The sequence below is a fragment of the Rhinoraja longicauda genome, chromosome 19 (assembly GCF_053455715.1).
Source record: "Rhinoraja longicauda isolate Sanriku21f chromosome 19, sRhiLon1.1, whole genome shotgun sequence".
Lineage (NCBI taxonomy): Eukaryota > Metazoa > Chordata > Chondrichthyes > Rajiformes > Arhynchobatidae > Rhinoraja > Rhinoraja longicauda.
This window is the reverse complement of record NC_135971.1, coordinates 21,677,728-21,695,870: the sequence shown is the minus strand read 5'-3', so window position 1 is coordinate 21,695,870 and position 18,143 is coordinate 21,677,728. Positions and strand designations below refer to the sequence as shown.

At 50.4% G+C, this 18,143-nt stretch overlaps 1 protein-coding gene across 1 annotated transcript in view; it reads left to right on the top strand.

Annotated features, from left to right (window-relative positions):
- LOC144602885 (E3 ubiquitin-protein ligase TRIM39-like) overlaps nt 1–18,143 on the top strand; it is a 47,825-nt gene that overhangs the window by 13,326 nt on the left and 16,356 nt on the right. The window contains exons 3-4 of the mRNA XM_078416007.1: nt 7,107–7,129; nt 17,128–17,243. Coding sequence (XP_078272133.1) covers nt 7,107–7,129; nt 17,128–17,243 — 139 coding nt within the window. The remainder of the gene's footprint in view (nt 1–7,106; nt 7,130–17,127; nt 17,244–18,143) is intronic.

Here is an 18,143-nt window from a genome sequence, read left to right as displayed (position 1 = left end):
CCTTTCAACATACGACAGTCCCGCCATTCCGGGAATTAACCGAGTGAACCTACGCTGCACGCCCTCCATAGCAAGAATATCCTTCCTCAAATTTGGAGACCAAAACTGCACACAGTACTCCAGGTGCGGTCTCACCAGGGCCCGGTACAACTGTAGAAGGACCTCTTTGCTCCTATACTCAACTCCTCTTGTTACGAAGGCCAACATTCCATTGGCTTTCTTCACTGCCTGCTGTACCTGCATGCTTCCTTTCATTGACTGATGCACTAGGACACCCAGATCTCGTTGAACTCCCCCTCCTCCTAACTTGACACCATTCAGATAATAATCTGCCTTTCTATTCTTACTTCCAAAGTGAATAACCTCACACTTATCTACATTAAACTGCATCTGCCATGTATCCGCCCACTCACACAACCTGTCCAAGTCACCCTGCAGCCTTATTGCATCTTCCTCACAATTCACACTACCCCCCAGCTTAGTATCATCTGCAAATTTGCTAATGGTACTTTTAATCCCTTCGTCTAAGTCATTAATGTATATCGTAAATAGCTGGGGTCCCAGCACCGAACCTTGCGGTACCCCACTGGTCACTGCCTGCCATTCCGAAAGGGCCCCATTTATCCCCACTCTTTGCTTTCTGTCTGTCAACCAATTTTCTATCCATGTCAGTACCCTACCCCCAATACCATGTGCCCTAATTTTGCCCACTAATCTCCGATGTGGGACCTTGTCGAAGGCTTTCTGAAAGTCGAGGTACACCACATCCACTGACTCTCCCCTGTCAATTTTCCTAGTTACATCCACAGCATGGAAACAGGCCCTTCAGCCCAACTGGCCCACAACGGTCAACATGTCCCATCTAAATTAGTCCCACCTACTTGCGTTTGGTTCATATCCCTCTCATTCTTTGGTTCATATCCCTCTCATTTGGTTCATATTCCTCTCATTCATTTTCTTAAACGTTGGGATAGTATCTGCTCTACATGTTTGCAGTTTACTTTAGACACAGCGCGGAAACAGGCCCTTCGGCCCACCGAGTCCGCACCGCCCAGCGATCAACCCGTACACACACACACTAGGGACAATTGACAATTTTTACCGAAGCCAATTAGCCTACAAATGCGTGCATCTTTGGAGTGTGGGAGGAAACCGGAGCACCCGGAGAAAACCCACGTGGGTCACGGGGAGAACGTAAAAACTCCGTACAGACAGCGTCCGTGGTCGGGATCGAACCTGGGTCTCTGGCGCTGTGAGGCGGCAACTCTACCGCCGCGCCACCATCCAAGGTGCGATCAGAAGCCAAACAGTGTGCTTAGTAACATAAAGGTCAGACAAAGAGACTGAGTTGGAGGCAGGAGAAGAATATCACGGAAGGAGGCTTACTTATGAGTACGTAGGCAACACTGCACAGTTTTTTGTTTTGATCAAAACATAATTGAATCAATTCATTACAATAATATGTACAGAACGATATCAATCAAAACAAAACCCGCCACCATAATACAAGTCAAACAAATAAACTTCAATACTAAATAAACTATTATACAACTATATTACCGTCCTTATTGAGGATGGATTCCACCCCACACGGTGCCCAGCGGTCCCGCAAAATCTCCCGGGGCGCACGTGGGCAGAGTGTGGTCCCTCTCTCGTACCACTCGGGCGCGGACGGATGTAACCCCCGGAAAAGGGGCAGGCAGCCGGCTTGGGCAGAGCCCTCTCCCGCCTGGCGCCGTGACTGGCGGACGGCCATCTTGGCCACCGGGCGCCACTTTGGCGCAGAGGGTAGAGTCGCCGCCTCACAGCGCCGGAGACCCCTGGGTTCGACCCTGACCTCGGGGGGTGTCTATGTGTATGCGTGTGTGCGTTCGTGTGTGTGTGCCTGTGTGTGTGTGTGTGTGTCTGTGTGTGTGTGTGTGTGTCTGTGTGTGTGTGTGTGTGTGTGTGTGCGTGCATGTGTGTGCGTGCGTGCGTGCATGTGTGCGTGCATGTGTGTGCGTGCGTGTGTGTGCATGTGTGTGTGTGTGTGTGTGTGTGTGCGTGTGTGCGTGCGTGTGTGTATGTGTCTGTGTGCGTGTGTGCGTGTGTGCGTGCGTGCGTGCGTGTCTGTGTATGTGTGTGTGTGCGTGTGTGTGTGCGTGCGTGTGTCTGTGTATGTGTACGTGTGTGCGTGCGTGTGTGCCTGCGTGTGTGTGTGTCTGTGTGTGCGTGCGTGCGTGTGTGTGCGTGCGTGTGTGCGTGTGTGTGTGTGTGCGTGTGTGTGTGCGTGCGTGCATGCGTGTGCGTGCGTGCATGTGTGCGTGCATGCGTGTGCGTGCGTGCATGTGTGTGTGTATGTGTGTGTGTGTCTGTGTGTGTGTGAGTGTGTGTGCGCGTGCGTGCGTGTGTGTGTGTGTGTGTGTGCGTGTGTGTGTGTCTGTGTGTGTGTGTGTGCGTGCGTGCGTGCGTGTGTGTGTGCGTGCTTGCTTGCGTGTGTGTGTGTGTGTGTGTGGGGTTTCTACGTTCTCCCCGTGACCCGCATAGGTTTCCTCCGGGTGCTCCGGTTTCCGCCCTACACCCCAAAGACGTGCGGGTTTGTAGGTTAATCGGCCCCTCTGTAAATGGCCCCCTAGTGTGCAGGGAGTGGATGAGAAAGTGGGATAACGTGGAACTAGTGTGTGAACGGGTGATCGACAGTTGGCGTGGACTCGGTGGGCTGAAGGGCCTTTTTCCATGCTGTATCTCTAATCCAAACTTAAAGTGCTAGAAGAACTCAGACAACAGGCAATAGACAATAGGTGCTGGAGTAGGCCATTCGGCCCTTCGAGCCAGCCCCACCATTCAAAGTGATCATAGCTGATCATCCACAATCAGTACACCGTTCCTGCCTTCTCCCCATACCCCCTGACTCCGCTATCTTTAAGAGCTCTATCTAACTCTCTCTTGAGTGCATTCAGAGAATTGACCTCCACTGCCTTCTGAGGCAGAGAATTCCACAGATTCACAACTCTCCGAGTGAAAAATGTTTTTCCTCATCTCAGTCCTAAATGGCCTACCCTTTATTCTTAAACTGTGGCCCCTGGTTCTGGACTCCCCCAACATTGGGAACATGTTTTCTGCCTCTAGCGTGTCCAACCCTTTAATAATCTTATATGTTTCGATAAGATCCCCTCTCATCCTTCTAAATTCCAGTGTATACAAGCCTAGTCGCTCCAGTCTTTCAACATATGACAGTCCCGCCATCCCGGGATTTAACCTGGTGAACCTACTCAGCGGGTCAGGCAGCATCTGAGGAAGGGATGGATAAGTGACGTTTCGTGCTTCAGAATGAGATTGATAACTTATTTATGAATGACTGGGAACAAATTTCATAGGTTTCCAATGGTGCTCCTGGTTCCTCCCCCATCCCACCCCAATCTCAGACCGTTGTCATTCAGATGTTAAACCATCTCATGTACCGGGGGTGGGGGGGGGGGTAAGGTTGCCAACTCTCTCACTCCCAAATAAGGGACAAGGTGACGTCACCGCCCCGTGCCCCATGTGACCTCACCCAGCCAGTGGCCATGTGTTCCCGCTCTACCAATGGCGGCCGCCCGGGCCGGGAGGCAGGTTGCTATGCAACCTCAGTTAGGCGGCGCCCGGGCCTACAGTGGCCCCCGGGCCTACACTGTCAGCGCCTACAGTGTCCGGGCCTACAGTGTCCGGGCCTACAGTATCCGGGCCTACAGTGTCAGGGCCTACATTGTCAGGGCTTACAGTGTCAGGGCCGACAGTGTCCGGGCCTACAGTGTCCGGCCCTACAGTGTCCGGGCCTACAGTGTCCGGGCCTACAGTGTCCGGGCCTACAGTGTCCGGGCCTACAGTGTCCAGGCCTACAATGTCCGGGCCCAGCGCCCCCCGGGCCTAATACGGGACAAGGGTGGTCCCGTACGGGGCAAACCAATTTAGCCCAAAATACGGGACAGTTGGCAACCCAAGGTAAGGAACACATTCGGGTGGGAGGAGTGAGCTCAGGAAAGTCAAGGGGTAAACAGAGGGGGCACATGGCAGAGAATAACATAGGAAAATAGTTGGATTTAGACTGATTAGTTTAATTTAGAAACATTGAAACATAGAAAATAGGTGCAGGAGGAGGCCATTTGGCCCTTCGAGCCTGCACTGCTATGCATTGTGATCATGGCTGATCATCCACAATCAGTAACCCGTGCCTGCCTTCTCCCCATATCCCTTGATTCCGCTAGCCCCTAGAGCTCTATCTAACTCGCTGTTAAATTCAGCCAGTGAATTGGCCTCCACTGCCCTCTGTGGCAGAGAATTCCACAAATTCACAACTCTCTGGGTAGAAAAGGTTTTTTTCTCCTCAGTTTTAAATGGCCTCCCCCTTATTCTTAGACTGTGTGTGGCCCCTGGCTCTGGACTCGCCCAACATTGGGAACATTTTTCCTGCATCTAGCTTGTCCAGTCCTTTTACAATTTTATACGTTTAGAGATTCAACGTGGAAACAGGCCCTTCGGCCCATCCAGTCCACGCCGATCCAGTGATCACCCATGTATCTGAACACAGTGGACGGCTCGATTGTAATCGTGTGTTGTCTTTCCGCTGACTGGTTAGCACGCAACTAAAGGTTTTCACTGTACCTCGGTACACGTGACAATAAACTGAACTGAACCCTTACACTAGTTCTATCCAATACACCAAGGACAATTTACAGAAGGCGATTATCCGACGAACCTTCACGTCTTTGGAGTGTGGGAGGAAACCAGAGCACCCGGAGAAAACCCACGCAGGTCACGGGGAGAACGTACAAACTCAGTACAGACAGCACATGTGGTCAGGATCGAACCCGGGTCTCTGACGCTGTGAGGCGGCAACTCTACCGCCTCGACCTGAAGGGGCCGCTCTGCGAGCTGGCATCTCCTCGATGGGTCGAGTGGCCTCTTTTTACATTTACATTGGTCTAAAGATGGAGCTGAGAAACTACAGCCGGGTGGAAACAAGGATGAGATGGTTTGGGTAGAGTTTCGAATATAGTTTGTAGGTAATAAAGTATGGATATGATATGCGACCATACCATACTCACCCCATAGCGGGCGGCACGGTGGCGCAGCGGTAGAGTTGCCGCCTTTAAGCGCTTGCAGCGCCAGAGACCCAGGTTCGATCCCGACTACGGGCGCTGTCTGTACGGAGTTTGTACGTTCTCCCCGTGACCTGCGTGGATTTTCTCCGAGATCTTAAGTTTCCCCCCCACACTCCAAAGACGTGCAGGTTTGTAGGTTAATTGGCTTTGTATAAATGTAAAAAATTGTCCCTAGTGTGCGTAGACAATAGACAATAGGTGCAGGAGGAGGCCATTCGGCCCTTCGAGCCAGCACCGCCATTCAATGTGATCATGGCTGATCATTTTCAATCAGTACCCCGTTCCTGCCTTCTCCCCATACCCCCTGACTCCGCTATCCTTAAGAGCTCTATCTAGCTCTCTCTTGAATGCATTCAGAGAATTGGCCTCCACTGCCTTCTGAGGCAGAGAATTCCACAGATTCACAACTCTCTGACTGAAAAGGTTTTTCCTCATCTCCGTTCTAAATGGACTACCCCTTATTCTTAAATTGTGGCACCTTGTTCTGGACTCCCCCAACATTGGGAACATGTTTCCTGCCTCTAATGTGTCCAACCCCTTAATAATCTTATACGTTTCGATAAGATCTCCTCTCATCCTTCTACATTCCAGTGTATACAAGCCTAGTCGCTCCAGTCTTTCAACATATGACAGTCCCGCCATTCCGGGAATTAACCTGGTGAACCTACGTTGCACGCCCTCAATAGCAAGAATATCCTTCCTCAAATTTGGAGACCAAAACTGCACACAGTACTCCAGGTGCGGTCTCACTAGGGCCCTGTACAACTGCAGAAGGACCTCTTTGCTCCTATACTCAACTCCTCTTGTTATGAAGGCCAACATTCCATTGGCTTTCTTCACTGCCTGCTGTACCTGCATGCTTCCTTTCAGTGACTGATGCACTAGGACACCCAGATCACGTTGTACGTCCCCTTTTCCTAACTTGACACCATTCAGATAATACTCTGCCTTCCTATTCTTACCACCCAAGTGGATAACCTCACAACCTCAGTGCGCGGGGATCGCTGGTCGGCACGGACTCGGTGGGCCGAAGGGCCTGTTTCCGTGCTGTATCTCTAAACTAAACTAAAGTAAATATTTAGTTTAGTTTAGAGATACAGCGCGGAAAAAGGCCCTTCGGCCCACCTAGTCCATGCCGACCAGCGATCCCCGCACATTGATCATTGGCCTCGAGGCCAATTCTCTGAATGCATTCAAGAGAGAGCTGGATAGAGCTCTTAAGGATAGCGGAGTCAGGGGGTATGGGGAGAAGGCAGGAACGGTGTACTGATTGAGAATGATCAGCCATGATCACATTGAATGGCGGTGCGTACAGGCTCGAAGGGCCGAATGGCCTCCTCCTGCACCTATTGTCTATTGTCTATTGTCTATTAACACTATCCTAAACACACTAGAGACAATTTACAATTATACTAAGCCAATTAGCCTATAAACCTATATGTCTTTGGAGTGTACGTCTTTAAACTAAAGCTAGACCAAGGGGGCCCAAACCTCTCCTGCATTGGTGCAGCACCCTCTCTTCCCCCCCTCCCCCTCCCCCTCCCCTCCCCCTCCCCCTCCCCCTCCCCCCTTCCCCCATCCCCTCCTCCCCCCACTCCATCCTCCTCAACCCCCCCTCATCCTCCCTCCCTCCCCCTCCCACCCCTCCCCCTCCCTCCCTAGGAGATAGATTTAAACTTTAAAATGTGAATAACGTTAAAAATGTAACACCGATTTCAATGAAACTTCTTCCATTAGCACCAAAGGGACGACGGTGAGTAAGGTGGGCCTAAAACTGTCGCGTGTTGGCTGTAGTTCAGGAACAAACAAACAAACAAACAAACAAGAGTTTTAGTATGGAGATAAACTGTGGTGTTGACCTCTAATTTTTGGAATATCTGTTTGTATTAATTGAATCTCAGTGCAAGTTGAACACATCAGGGTACAGTGCTCTTCCAATGTGAATCATGAAATGATTGTCTAACCTCCTCTGTTCTTTTCATCTAGGATGTAAAGACAACACTTGAAGGGTATGTACTTCATTCTGTGTTTATCCAACTGTAATTCTATTTATTAATCATTTTATAACAAATCCTGTTCGATAAGTAAGTGATACTTTGCCCTTGCTTGTTATTTAAACAACTGCGGACTTTTGCCTTGGTTATGAGGAAGTTAATATAGACCAGATTAGACAAAGCCTGCCTCCACACACTGTGATTTCAAGATGGCGCCCAACTAGGGTTGCCAACTATCTCACTCCCAATAAGGGACAAGGTGATGCCACCCCCGCCACCCCCACCTCCCCCCCGCGCCCCACGTGTCCTCACCCAGCCAGCGGCCACGTGTTCCACCAATGGCAGCTGCCCGGGCCGGGAGGCAGGTTGCTAGGCAACCTCCGTTAGGCGGCGCCCGGGCCTCCGGGCCTACACTGTTCGGATCTTCAGTGTCCAGTTCTACAGTGTCTGGGTCTACAGTGTCCGGGCCTACAGTGCCCGGGCCAACAGTGTCCAGTTCTACAGTGTCCGGGCCTACAGTGTCTGGGCCTACAGTGTCCGGGCCCACACTGTCCGGGTCCACAGTGTCTGGGCCTACAGTGTCCAGTTCTACAGTGTCCGGGTCTACAGTGTCCGGGCCTACAGTGTCCGGGCCCACACTGTCCGGGCCCACAGTGTCCGGGCCTACAGTGTCCGGGCCTGCAGTGTCCGGGTCTACAGTGTCCGGGCCCACAGTGTCCGGGCCTACAGTGTCCGGGCCTACAGTGTCCGGGCCTACAGTGTCCTGGCCCACAGTTTCCGGGCCCGCAGTGTCCGGGCCTGCAGTGTCCGGGTCTACAGTGTCCGGGCCTACAGTGTCCGGGCCTACAGAGTCCGGGCCTACAGCGCCTAATACGGGACAAGGGCGGTCCCATACGGAAGAAACCAATTTAGCCCAAAATACAGGATGTCTCGGCTAATACGGGACAGTTGGCAACCCTACGCACAACCCAGGCGACTATTTTCGTGCTGGCCACAGAATCAGATCTACAATCACATATTACAACCGCTCCACATTATTAAATTTCTCTGTGTACACTGTAAATGGCTCGATTGTAACTATGAATTGCCTTTCTGCGGACTGGACAGCGCGCAACAAAGGCTTTTCACTGTACCTCGGTACACGTGACAACAAACCACACTGAACTGACGTGGAGGAAACATAGAAACATAGAAACATAGAAAATAGGTGCAGGAGTAGGCCATTCGGCCCTTTGAGCCTGCACCGCCATTCAATATGATCATGGCTGATCATCCAACTCAGTATCCTGTACCTGCCTTCTCTCCATACCCCCCTGATCCCTTTAGCCACAAGGGCCACATCTAACTCCCTCTTAAATATAGCCAATGAACTGGCCTCAACTACCTTCTGTGGCAGAGAGTTCCACAGATTCACCACTCTCTGTGTGAAAAAAAACTTTCTTATCTCGGTCCTAAAAGACTTGCCCCTTATCCTTAAACTGTGACCCCTTGTTCTGGACTTCCCCAACATCGGGAACAATCTTCCCGCATCTAGCCTCTCCAACCCCTTAAGAATTTTGTACGTTTCTATAAGATCCCCCCTCAGTCTTCTAAATTCCAGCGAGTACATGCCCAGTCTATCCAGTCTTTCTTCATATGAAAGTCCCGCCATCCCAGGGATCAATCTGGTGAACCTTCTCTGTACTCCCTCTATGGCAAGAATGTCTTTCCTCAGATTAGGAGACCAAAACTGAACGCAATACTCCGGGTGCGGTCTCACCAAGGCCCTGTACAACTGGGAAGGAAGGAACTGCAGATGCTGGTTTGGACCGAGGATCGACACAGAAAGCCGGAGTAACTCAGCGGGACAGGCAGCATCTCTGGAGAGAAGGAATGGGTGACGTCCGAAGAAGGGTCTCGGCCCGAAACGTCACCCGTTCCTTCTCTCCAGAGATAGACAATAGACAATAGACAATAGACAATAGACAATAGGTGCAAGAGTAGGCCATTCAGCCCTTCGAGCCAGCACCGCCATTCAATGCGATCATGGCTGATCACTCTCAATCAGTACCCCGTTCCTGCCTTCTCCCCATACCCCCTCACTCCGCTATCCTTAAGAGCTCTATCCAGCTCTCTCTTGAAAGCATCCAACGAACTGGCCTCCACTGCCTTCTGAGGCAGAGAATTCCACACCTTCACCACTCTCTGACTGAAAAAGTTCTTCCTCATCTCCGTTCTAAATGGCCTACCCCCTTATTCTTAAACTGTGGCCCCTTGTTCTGGACTCCCCCAACATTGGGAACATGTTTCCTGCCTCTAATGTGTCCAATCCCCTAATTATCTTATATGTTTCAATAACATCCCCCCTCATCCTTCTAAATTCCAGTGTATACAAGCCCAATCGCTCCAGCCTTTCAACATGCGACAGTCCCGCCACTCCGGGAATTAACCAGATGTTGCCTGTCCCGTTGAGTTACTCCAGCCTTTTGTGTCTATAAACTGAACTGATAATGGGGAGCAGATTTTAGAGTGTGTTTCGAGGTGGGAATCAGGCAATTGCCGTCTGAGTTATCATTCTCCTGGTACCGTGGAAAGATGTGAGGTTGCTGCCCCTGCCATTCCCTCTGTTCACACACTAGTCAAGATTGGGACATTCGCCAGGGCAGCTTACACCCCAGCGGTATGAATATTGATTTCCCTAACTTCGAGTAACCCCCCGCTTTCCCTCGCTCTCCGTCCCCTCCCCAATCCGTAGTCGTTTACGAGTTCCACTGTTTCACTCATCAGTTTCACTCGATATCACCTTCTCCGCAGCCAACAATGGACCATTGTGGGCTCCAACCTTCCTTGATAGAGTCATAGAGTGATGCAGTGTGGAAACAGGCCCTTCGGCCCAACTCGCCCACACCGGCTAACGATGTCCCAGCTACCCTAGTCCCACTTGCCTGCGCTTGGTCCATAACCCTCCAAACCCGTCCTATCCATGTACCTGTCCAACTGTTTCTTAAATGATGGGATAGTCCCAGCCTCAACTACCTCCTCTGGCAGCTCGTTCCACACACCCACCACCCTCGGTGTGGAAAAAGTTACCTCTCGGATTCCTGTTAAATCTTTTCCCCTTCACCTTGAACCTGTGTCCTCTGGTCCTCGATTCCCCTACTCTGGGCAAGAGACTCTGTGCGTCTACCCGATCTATTCCTCTCATGATTTTGTACACCTCTATAAGATCTCCCCTCATCCTCCTACGCTCCAATGGAGACCCAGCCCGCTCAACCTCTCCCTGTAGCTCACACCCTCTAGTCCTGGCAACATCCTCCGAAATCTTCTCTGAACCCTTTCCAGCTTGACAATATCTTTCCTATAACACGGTGCCCAGAACTGAACACAATATTCTTAACATGGTCTCACCAACGTCTTCTAATCGATAAGATCATCGTTGCTGGCTCTGATTTTTCTTTAGCATACCATTCATTCATTTTTTCTTTATAGACAATAAACAATAGACAACAGGTGCAGGAGGAGGCCATTCGGCCCTTCGAGCCAGCACCACCATTCACTGTGATCATGGCTGACCATTCTCAATCAGTACCCCGTTCCTGCCTTCTCCCCGTACCCCCTGACTCCGCTATCATTAAGAGCTCCATCTAACTCTCTCTCGACCCTTTTCACATCTCTCGTTCCCCTCTCCCCTGATTCTCAGTCTGAAGAAGGGTCTCCATCCTTCCATCTATCTATTCCTCTCGTGATTTTGTACACCTCTATAAGATCACCCCTCATCCTCCTGCGCTCCATGGAATAGAGACCCAGCCCGCTCAACCTCTCCCTGCAGCTCACACCCTCTAGTCCTGGCAACATCCTCAGCCATCCATTGGAGCCAGCGTTCCTGATGTGCTCGTTAATCCTGTTGGGCCGAAGGGCCTGTTTCCACACTGCATCACTCTATGACTCTATCAAGGAAGGTTGGAGCCCACAATGGTCCATTGTTCACCCTGCTGCCCCACAAGATCAAAGGGCATTAAATTCCTAATTGAATCCCCAATGTTGGGCGAGTCCAGAACCAGGGCCCACACAGTCTAAGGATACTACTGATTGAGAATGATCAGCCATGATCACATTGAATGGCGGTGCGTACAGGCTCGAAGGGCCGAATGTCCTCCTCCTGCACCTATTGTCTATTGTCTATTGTCTATTGATAAAGGGGAGGCCATTTAAAATTGAGGTGAGATAAAACTTTTTCACCTAGGAAGTTGTGAATCTGTGGGATTCTCTGCCACAGAGGGCAGCGGAGGCCAATTCACTGGATGAATTTAAAAGAGAGTTAGATAGAGCTCTGGGGGTTAGCGGAATCAAGGGATATGGGGAGAAGGCAGGCACGGGTTACTGATTGTGGATGATCAGCCATGATCGCGATGAATGGCGGTGCTGGCTCGAAGGGCCGAATGGCCTCCTCCTGCACCTATTTTCTATGCTTCTCTGAATTGAGGATTAAACTCAGTTAAACAACTCAGAATTTCTCCGAAACAATCTCTCCCACACTGAAAGTCTAATTGTATAAGCGTGATATCTCATTAGCTTCACATTAAAAACTTTAAAACGTACTTTACCTTGTTTGGTAGTGCGGCATCAGCAGATTTTCCGGAACCTTCACCCCAAACCCAGTTATATTTTTTGTACGCATTGTACAATATTTTCTCCAATGGTTCCAGTGAGCTTAAAGAGAGCAGGAACTAGAATCCAGTTTAGGAAAAAAACTGCAGATGCTGGTTAAAATCGAAGATTGATCCCTGGGATGGCGGGACTTTCATATGAAGAAAGACTGGATAGACTCGGCTTGTACTCGCTGGAATTTAGAGGACTGAGGGGGGATCTTATAGAAACATATAAAATTCTTAAGGGGTTGGAGAGGCTAGATGCGGGAAGATTGTTCCCGATGTTGGGGAAGTCCAGAACCAGGGGTCACAGCTTAAGGATAAGGGGGAAGTCTTTTAGGACCGAGATGAGAAAACATTTGTTCACACAGAGAGTGGTGAGTCTGTGGAATTCTCTGCCACAGAAGGTAGTTGAGGCCGGTTCATTGGCTATATTTAAGAGGGAGTTAGATGTGGCCCTTGTGGCTAAAGGGATCAGGGGGTATGGAGAGAAGGTAGGTACGGGATACTGAGTTGGATGATCAGCCATGATCATATTGAATGGCGGTGCGTACAGGCTCGAAGGGCCGAATGGCCTACTCCTGCACCTATTTTCTATGTTTCTATGTTTCTATGAAGTTAGACACAAAATGCTGGCGTAACTCAGCAGGACAGGCAGCATCTCCGGAGAGAAGGAATGGGTGACGTTTCGGTTCGAGACCCTTCTTCAGACTGGAGGGAGACACAAAATGCTGGAGTAACTCAGCGGGTCAGGCAGCATCGCGGGAGAGAAGGAATGGGTGACGTCTCGGGTCGAGACCCGATCCCTTCTCTCCCGAGATGCCGCCTGACCCGCTGACTTACTCCAGCATTTTGTGTCTACCTTCGATTTAAACCAGCATCTGCGTTTTTTTTCCGACCTTCTTCAGACTGATGTCAGGGGAGGGGGCGGGACAAAGATAGGATGTAGTAGGAAGCAGGAAGACTGGTGGGAGAACTGGGACGGGGGAGGGGATGGAGAGAGAGGGAAAGCAGGGGCTATCTGAAGTCAGAGAAGTCAATGTTCGTACCGCTGGGGTGTGAGCTGCCCAAGCGAAATGTGAGGTGCCGTTCCTCCAATTTGCGCTGGGCCTCACTCTGACAGTGGAGGAGGCCCAGGAAAGAGAGGTCAGTGCGGGAGTGGGAGGGGGAGTTGACGTGCTGAGCCACCGGGAGATCAGATTGGTTGAGTCGGACTGAGCGGAGGTGTTCAGCGAAACGATCGCCGAGCCTGCGCTTGGTCTCGCCGATGTAGAGGAGTTGACACCTGGAACAGCGGATACAATAGATGAGGTTGAATCCAGTGTGTTCATTTTAGATTTGATACCGAATGTGGTTTATTTTTTGTCACGTGTTCCGAGATGCAGTGAAAAGTTCATTCATTCTTAAGTCATAGGAGAAGAATTAGGCCATTCGGCCCATCAAGTCTACTCTGCCATTCAATCACGGCTGATCTGTCTCTCCCTCCTATCCCCATTCTTCTGCCTTCTCCCCATAACCCCTGACTCCCGTTCCAACCAAGTATCTGTCAGTCTCTGCCTTAAAATACACATTGACTCGACCTCCACAGCCTTCTGTGGCAAAGAATCCCACAGATTCACCACCCTCTGACTGAAGAAATTCCTCCTCATCTCTTTTATAGACAATAGACAGTAGACAATAGGTGCAGGAGGAGGCCATTCGGCCCTTCGAGCCAGCACCGCCATTCAATGTGATCATGGCTGATCATTCTCAATCAGTACCCCGTTCCTGCCTTCTCCCCATACCCCCTGACTCCGCTATCCTTAAGAGCTCTATCTAGCTCTCTCTTGAATGCATTCAGAGAATTGGCCTCCACTGCCTTCTGAGGCAGAGAATTCCACAGATTCACAACTCTCTGACTGAAAAAGGTTTTTCCTCATCTCAGTTCTAAATGGCCTACCTCTTATTCTTAAATCGTGGCCCCTGGTTCTGGACTCCCCCAACATTGGGAACATGTTTCCTGCCTCTAACGTGTCCAATCCCTTAATAATTTTATACGTTTCGATAAGATCCCCTTTCATCCTTCTAAATTCCAGTGTATACAAGCCTAGTCGCTCCAGTCTTTCACCATATGACAGTCCCGCCATTCCTGGAATTAACCTAGTGAACCTACGCTGCACGCCCTCAATAGCAAGAATATCCTTCCTCAAATTTGGAGACCAAAACTGCACACAGTACTCCAGGTGCGGTCTCACTAGGGCCCTGTACAACTGCAGAAGGACCTCTTTGCTCCTGTACTCAACTCCTCTTGTTGTGAAGGCCAACATTCCATTGGCTTTCTTCACTGCCTGCTGTACCTGCATGCTTCCTTTCAGTGACTGATGCACTAGGACACCCAGATCTCGTTGTACGTCCCCTTTTCCCAACTTGACACCATTCAGATAATAACCTGCCTTCCTGTTCTTACCACCAAAGTGGATAACCTCACACTTATCCACGTTAAACTGCATCTGCCATGCATCCGCCCACTCACACAACCTGTCCAAGTCACCCTGCAACCTCATAGCATCTTCCTCACAGCTCACACTGCCACCCAGCTTTGTATCATCTGCAAATTTGCTAAGGGAACGTCCTTTAATTCTGAGGCTGTGCCCTCTGGTCCTGGACTCTCCCACCAGTGGAAACATCCTCTCCACATCCACTCTATCCAGGCCTTTCACTATTCTGTACGTTTCAACGAAGTCCCCCCTCATTCTTCTAAACTCCAGCGAGCACAGGCCCAATGCCGACAAACGCTCATCAACAGGCCTGTCATCACCCCAGACTACAATAAATGTAGATAGACATAAAAGTGCTGGAGTAACTCAGCATTTACTCCAGCATTTTGTGCCTATCTTCAGTGCAAACCAGCATCTGCAGTCCCTTCCTACAATAAATGTACTCTGATTCCATTTATACTGATTCCTCAGTAAACTGCAAGTGGAACATCAGAAATAGACACAAAGTGCTGGAGTAACTCAGCGGGACGGGCAGCCACCTCTTGAGAGAAGGAATGGGTGACGTTTTGGTGCGTGGGAAGGAACTGCAGACGTTGGTTGACACCGTAGACACGAAAATGCTGGAGTAACTCAGAGGGACGGCACCTCATATTTCTCTTGGGCAGTTTATAACCCCAGCGGTATGGACATTGTCTACTCCAACTTCAGATAGCCCTTGTTTTCCCTCTCTATCCGCCCCTCCCCCACCCTAGTTCTCCGACTAGTTTCACTGTCCTGATTAAATATTACTGCCTCGTTTTCACCTTGTGTGTGCGTGTGCGTGTGTGTGTGTGTGTGTGTGGGCGTGTGTGTGTGTGTGTGTGCGTGTGTGTGTGTATGTGTGTGTGCGCGTGTGTGTGTCCGTGTGTGTGGGCGTGTGTGTGTGTGTGTGTGTGCGTGTGTGTGTGTGTGTGTGCGTGTGAGTGTGTATGTGTGTGTGCGCGTGTGTGTGTCCGTGTGTGTGGGCATGTGTGTGTGTGTGTGTGCGTGTGTGTGTGTATGTGTGTGTGCGCGTGTGTGTGTCCGTGTGTGTGTGTGTGTGTGCGTGTGTGTGTGTCCGTGTGTGTGGGCGTGTGTGTGTGTGTGTGCGTGCGTGTGTGCGTGCGTGCGTGCGTGTATACGTGCGCGTGTGTGTGTGTATGCGTGTGTGTGTGTGTGCGCGTATGTGTGTGTGTGTATGTGTGTGCGTACGCGTGTGTGTGTGTGTGCGTGTGTGTGTGTGCGTGTGTGTGTGTGTGGAGTTTGCACATTCTCCCTGTGATCGCCCGGGTTTTCTCCGGGTGCTCCGGTTTCCTCCCACATTATATTCAAGAGGGAGTTGGGATCCTTCTTCAGACTGAAGGCTTGTTTTCAGTCTCGCAGTGTGAAGAAGGGTCTCAATCCTATCCATTTTCTCCAGAGATGCTGCCTGTCCCGCTGAGTCTCTCCGGCATTTTGTGTCTACTTCAGTTTGGTTCATTGTCATGTGTTACCGAGGTGCAGCGAAAAGCTATTCCGAAGAAGGGTCCTGACCCAAAACGTTTCATCCAGAGATGCTGCCTGTCCCGCTGAGTGACTCCAGCACTTTGTGTCTACCTTCGGTTTAAACCAGCGCCTGCAGTTCCTTCCTGCACAGTGGAACGTCGGACTCAGTTGACGGAGAATTTTGCGGTGTATGTTTATTTGAGAGAGGTTATTGATGAACCACTCTATCTCCAGGTCCCTCAGGTCGGCCGACTTGGGACTACTGACTATCCCGCGGTCTAGGCTTAAGCTCAGGGGTGACCGCGCTTTTGCGGTTGCAGCTCCTAGACTGTGGAACAGCATCCCTCTCCCCACCAGAACTGCCCCCTCCATCATGTAGGCGGCACGGTGGCGCAGCGGTAGAGTTGCCGCCTTACAGCGAATGCAGCGCCGGAGACTCGGGTTCGATCCTGACTACGGGCGCCGTCTGTACGGAGTTTGTACGTTCTCCCCGTGACCTGCGTGGGTTTTCTCCGAGATCTTCGGTTTCCTCCCGCACTCCAAAGACGTACAGGTTTGTAGGTTAATTGACTGGGTAATATGTAAAAATTGTCCCTAGTGTGTGTAGGATAGTGTTATTGTGCGGGGATCGCTGGGCGGCGCGGACTCGGTGGGCCGAAGGGCCTGTTTCCGCGCTGTATCTCTAAATCTAAATCTAAAATCTAAATCGACTCCTTTAAGTCCAGGCTCAAAACCTATTTCTACTCCCTAGCGTTTGAGGCCCTCTGAGGGGGCGCTGTGAAACATAGAAACATAGAACATAGAAACATAGAAAATAGGTGCAGGAGTAGGCCATTCGGCCCTTCGAGCCTGCACCGCCATTCAATATGATCATGGCTGATCATCCAACTCAGTATCCCGTACCTGCCTTCTCTGCATACCCCCTGATCCCTTTAGCCACAAGGGCCACATCTAACTCCCTCTTAAATATAGCCAATGAACTGGCCTCAACTACCTTCTGTGGCAGAGAATTCCACAGATTCACCACTCTCTGTGTGAAAAAAAAGTTCTCATCTCGGTCCTAAAAGACTTCCCCCTTATCCTTAAACTGTGACCCCTTGTTCTGGACTTCCCCAACATCGGGAACAATCTTCCTGCATCTAGCCTGTCCAACCCCTTAAGAATTTTGTAAGTTTCTATAAGATCCCCCCTCGATCTTCTAAATTCCAGCGAGTACAAGCCGAGTCTATCCAGTCTTTCTTCATATGAAAGTCCTGCCATCCCAGGGATCAATCTGGTGAACCTTCTCTGTACTCCCTCTATGGCGTTTTCTTAGTACCTGAACTGTTGTACAGCACTTTGGTCAACGTGGGTTGTTTTTAAATGTGCTATACAAATAAAATTGACTTGACTTGACTTTACACAGTGCAGAGATGCCCTACGTCAAACCCACAGAGGTACGCATTGACCTGAACCTACATGAGCCAGTGGGGCCCCTACAGTACGTGGTATGGCGGCGGATGCTGAAGATCATCTACCCAGGTAAGGCCTTAAGGTCATAAGTGCTAGGAGTAGAATTGGGCCATTCGGCCCATCGAGTCTACTCCGCCACTCAATCAAGGCTGATCCATCTCTCCCTCCCAACCCCATTCTCCTGCCTTCTCCCCGTAACCTCTGACACCTGCATGAACCACAAGGTTAATACCAAAGTGTGGCCGATTGACTTGATATAAACGTCTTAGAAATTGTCCCCTGAATGGTGTAGGATAGTACCTGGAGTACTGTGTGCAGTTTTGGTCTCCAAATTTGAGGAAGGATATTCTTGCTATGGAGGGCGTGCAGCGTAGGTTCACTAGGTTAATTCCAGGAATGGCGGGACTGTCGTATGTTGAAAGGCTGGAGCGATTGGGCTTGTATACACTGGCATTTAAAAGGATGAGGGGGGATCTTATTGAAACATATAAGATAATTAGGGGATTGGACACATTAGAGGCAGGAAACATGTTCCCAATGTTGGGGGAGTCCAGAACAAGAGGCCACAGTTTAAGAATAAGGGGTAGGCTATTTAGAACGGAGATGAGGAAGAACTTTTTCAGTCAGAGAGTGGTGAAGGTGTGGAATTCTCTGCCTCAGAAGGCAGTGGAGGCCAGTTCGTTGGATGCTTTCAAGAGAGAGCTGGATAGAGCTCTTAAGGATAGCGGAGTGAGGGGGTATGGGGAGAAGGCAGGAACGGGGTACTGATTGAGAGTGATCAGCCATGATCGCATTGAATGGCGGTGCTGGCTCGAAGGGCTGAATGGCCTACTCCTGCACCTATTGTCTACTAAAGTGCAGGGATCACTGGTCGACGCGAACTTGGTGGGCCGAAGGGCCTGTTTCTGCGCTGTATCTCTAAACTAAACCAAACTAAACTTCTCTACACTTGCACAGTATCTGAGATGC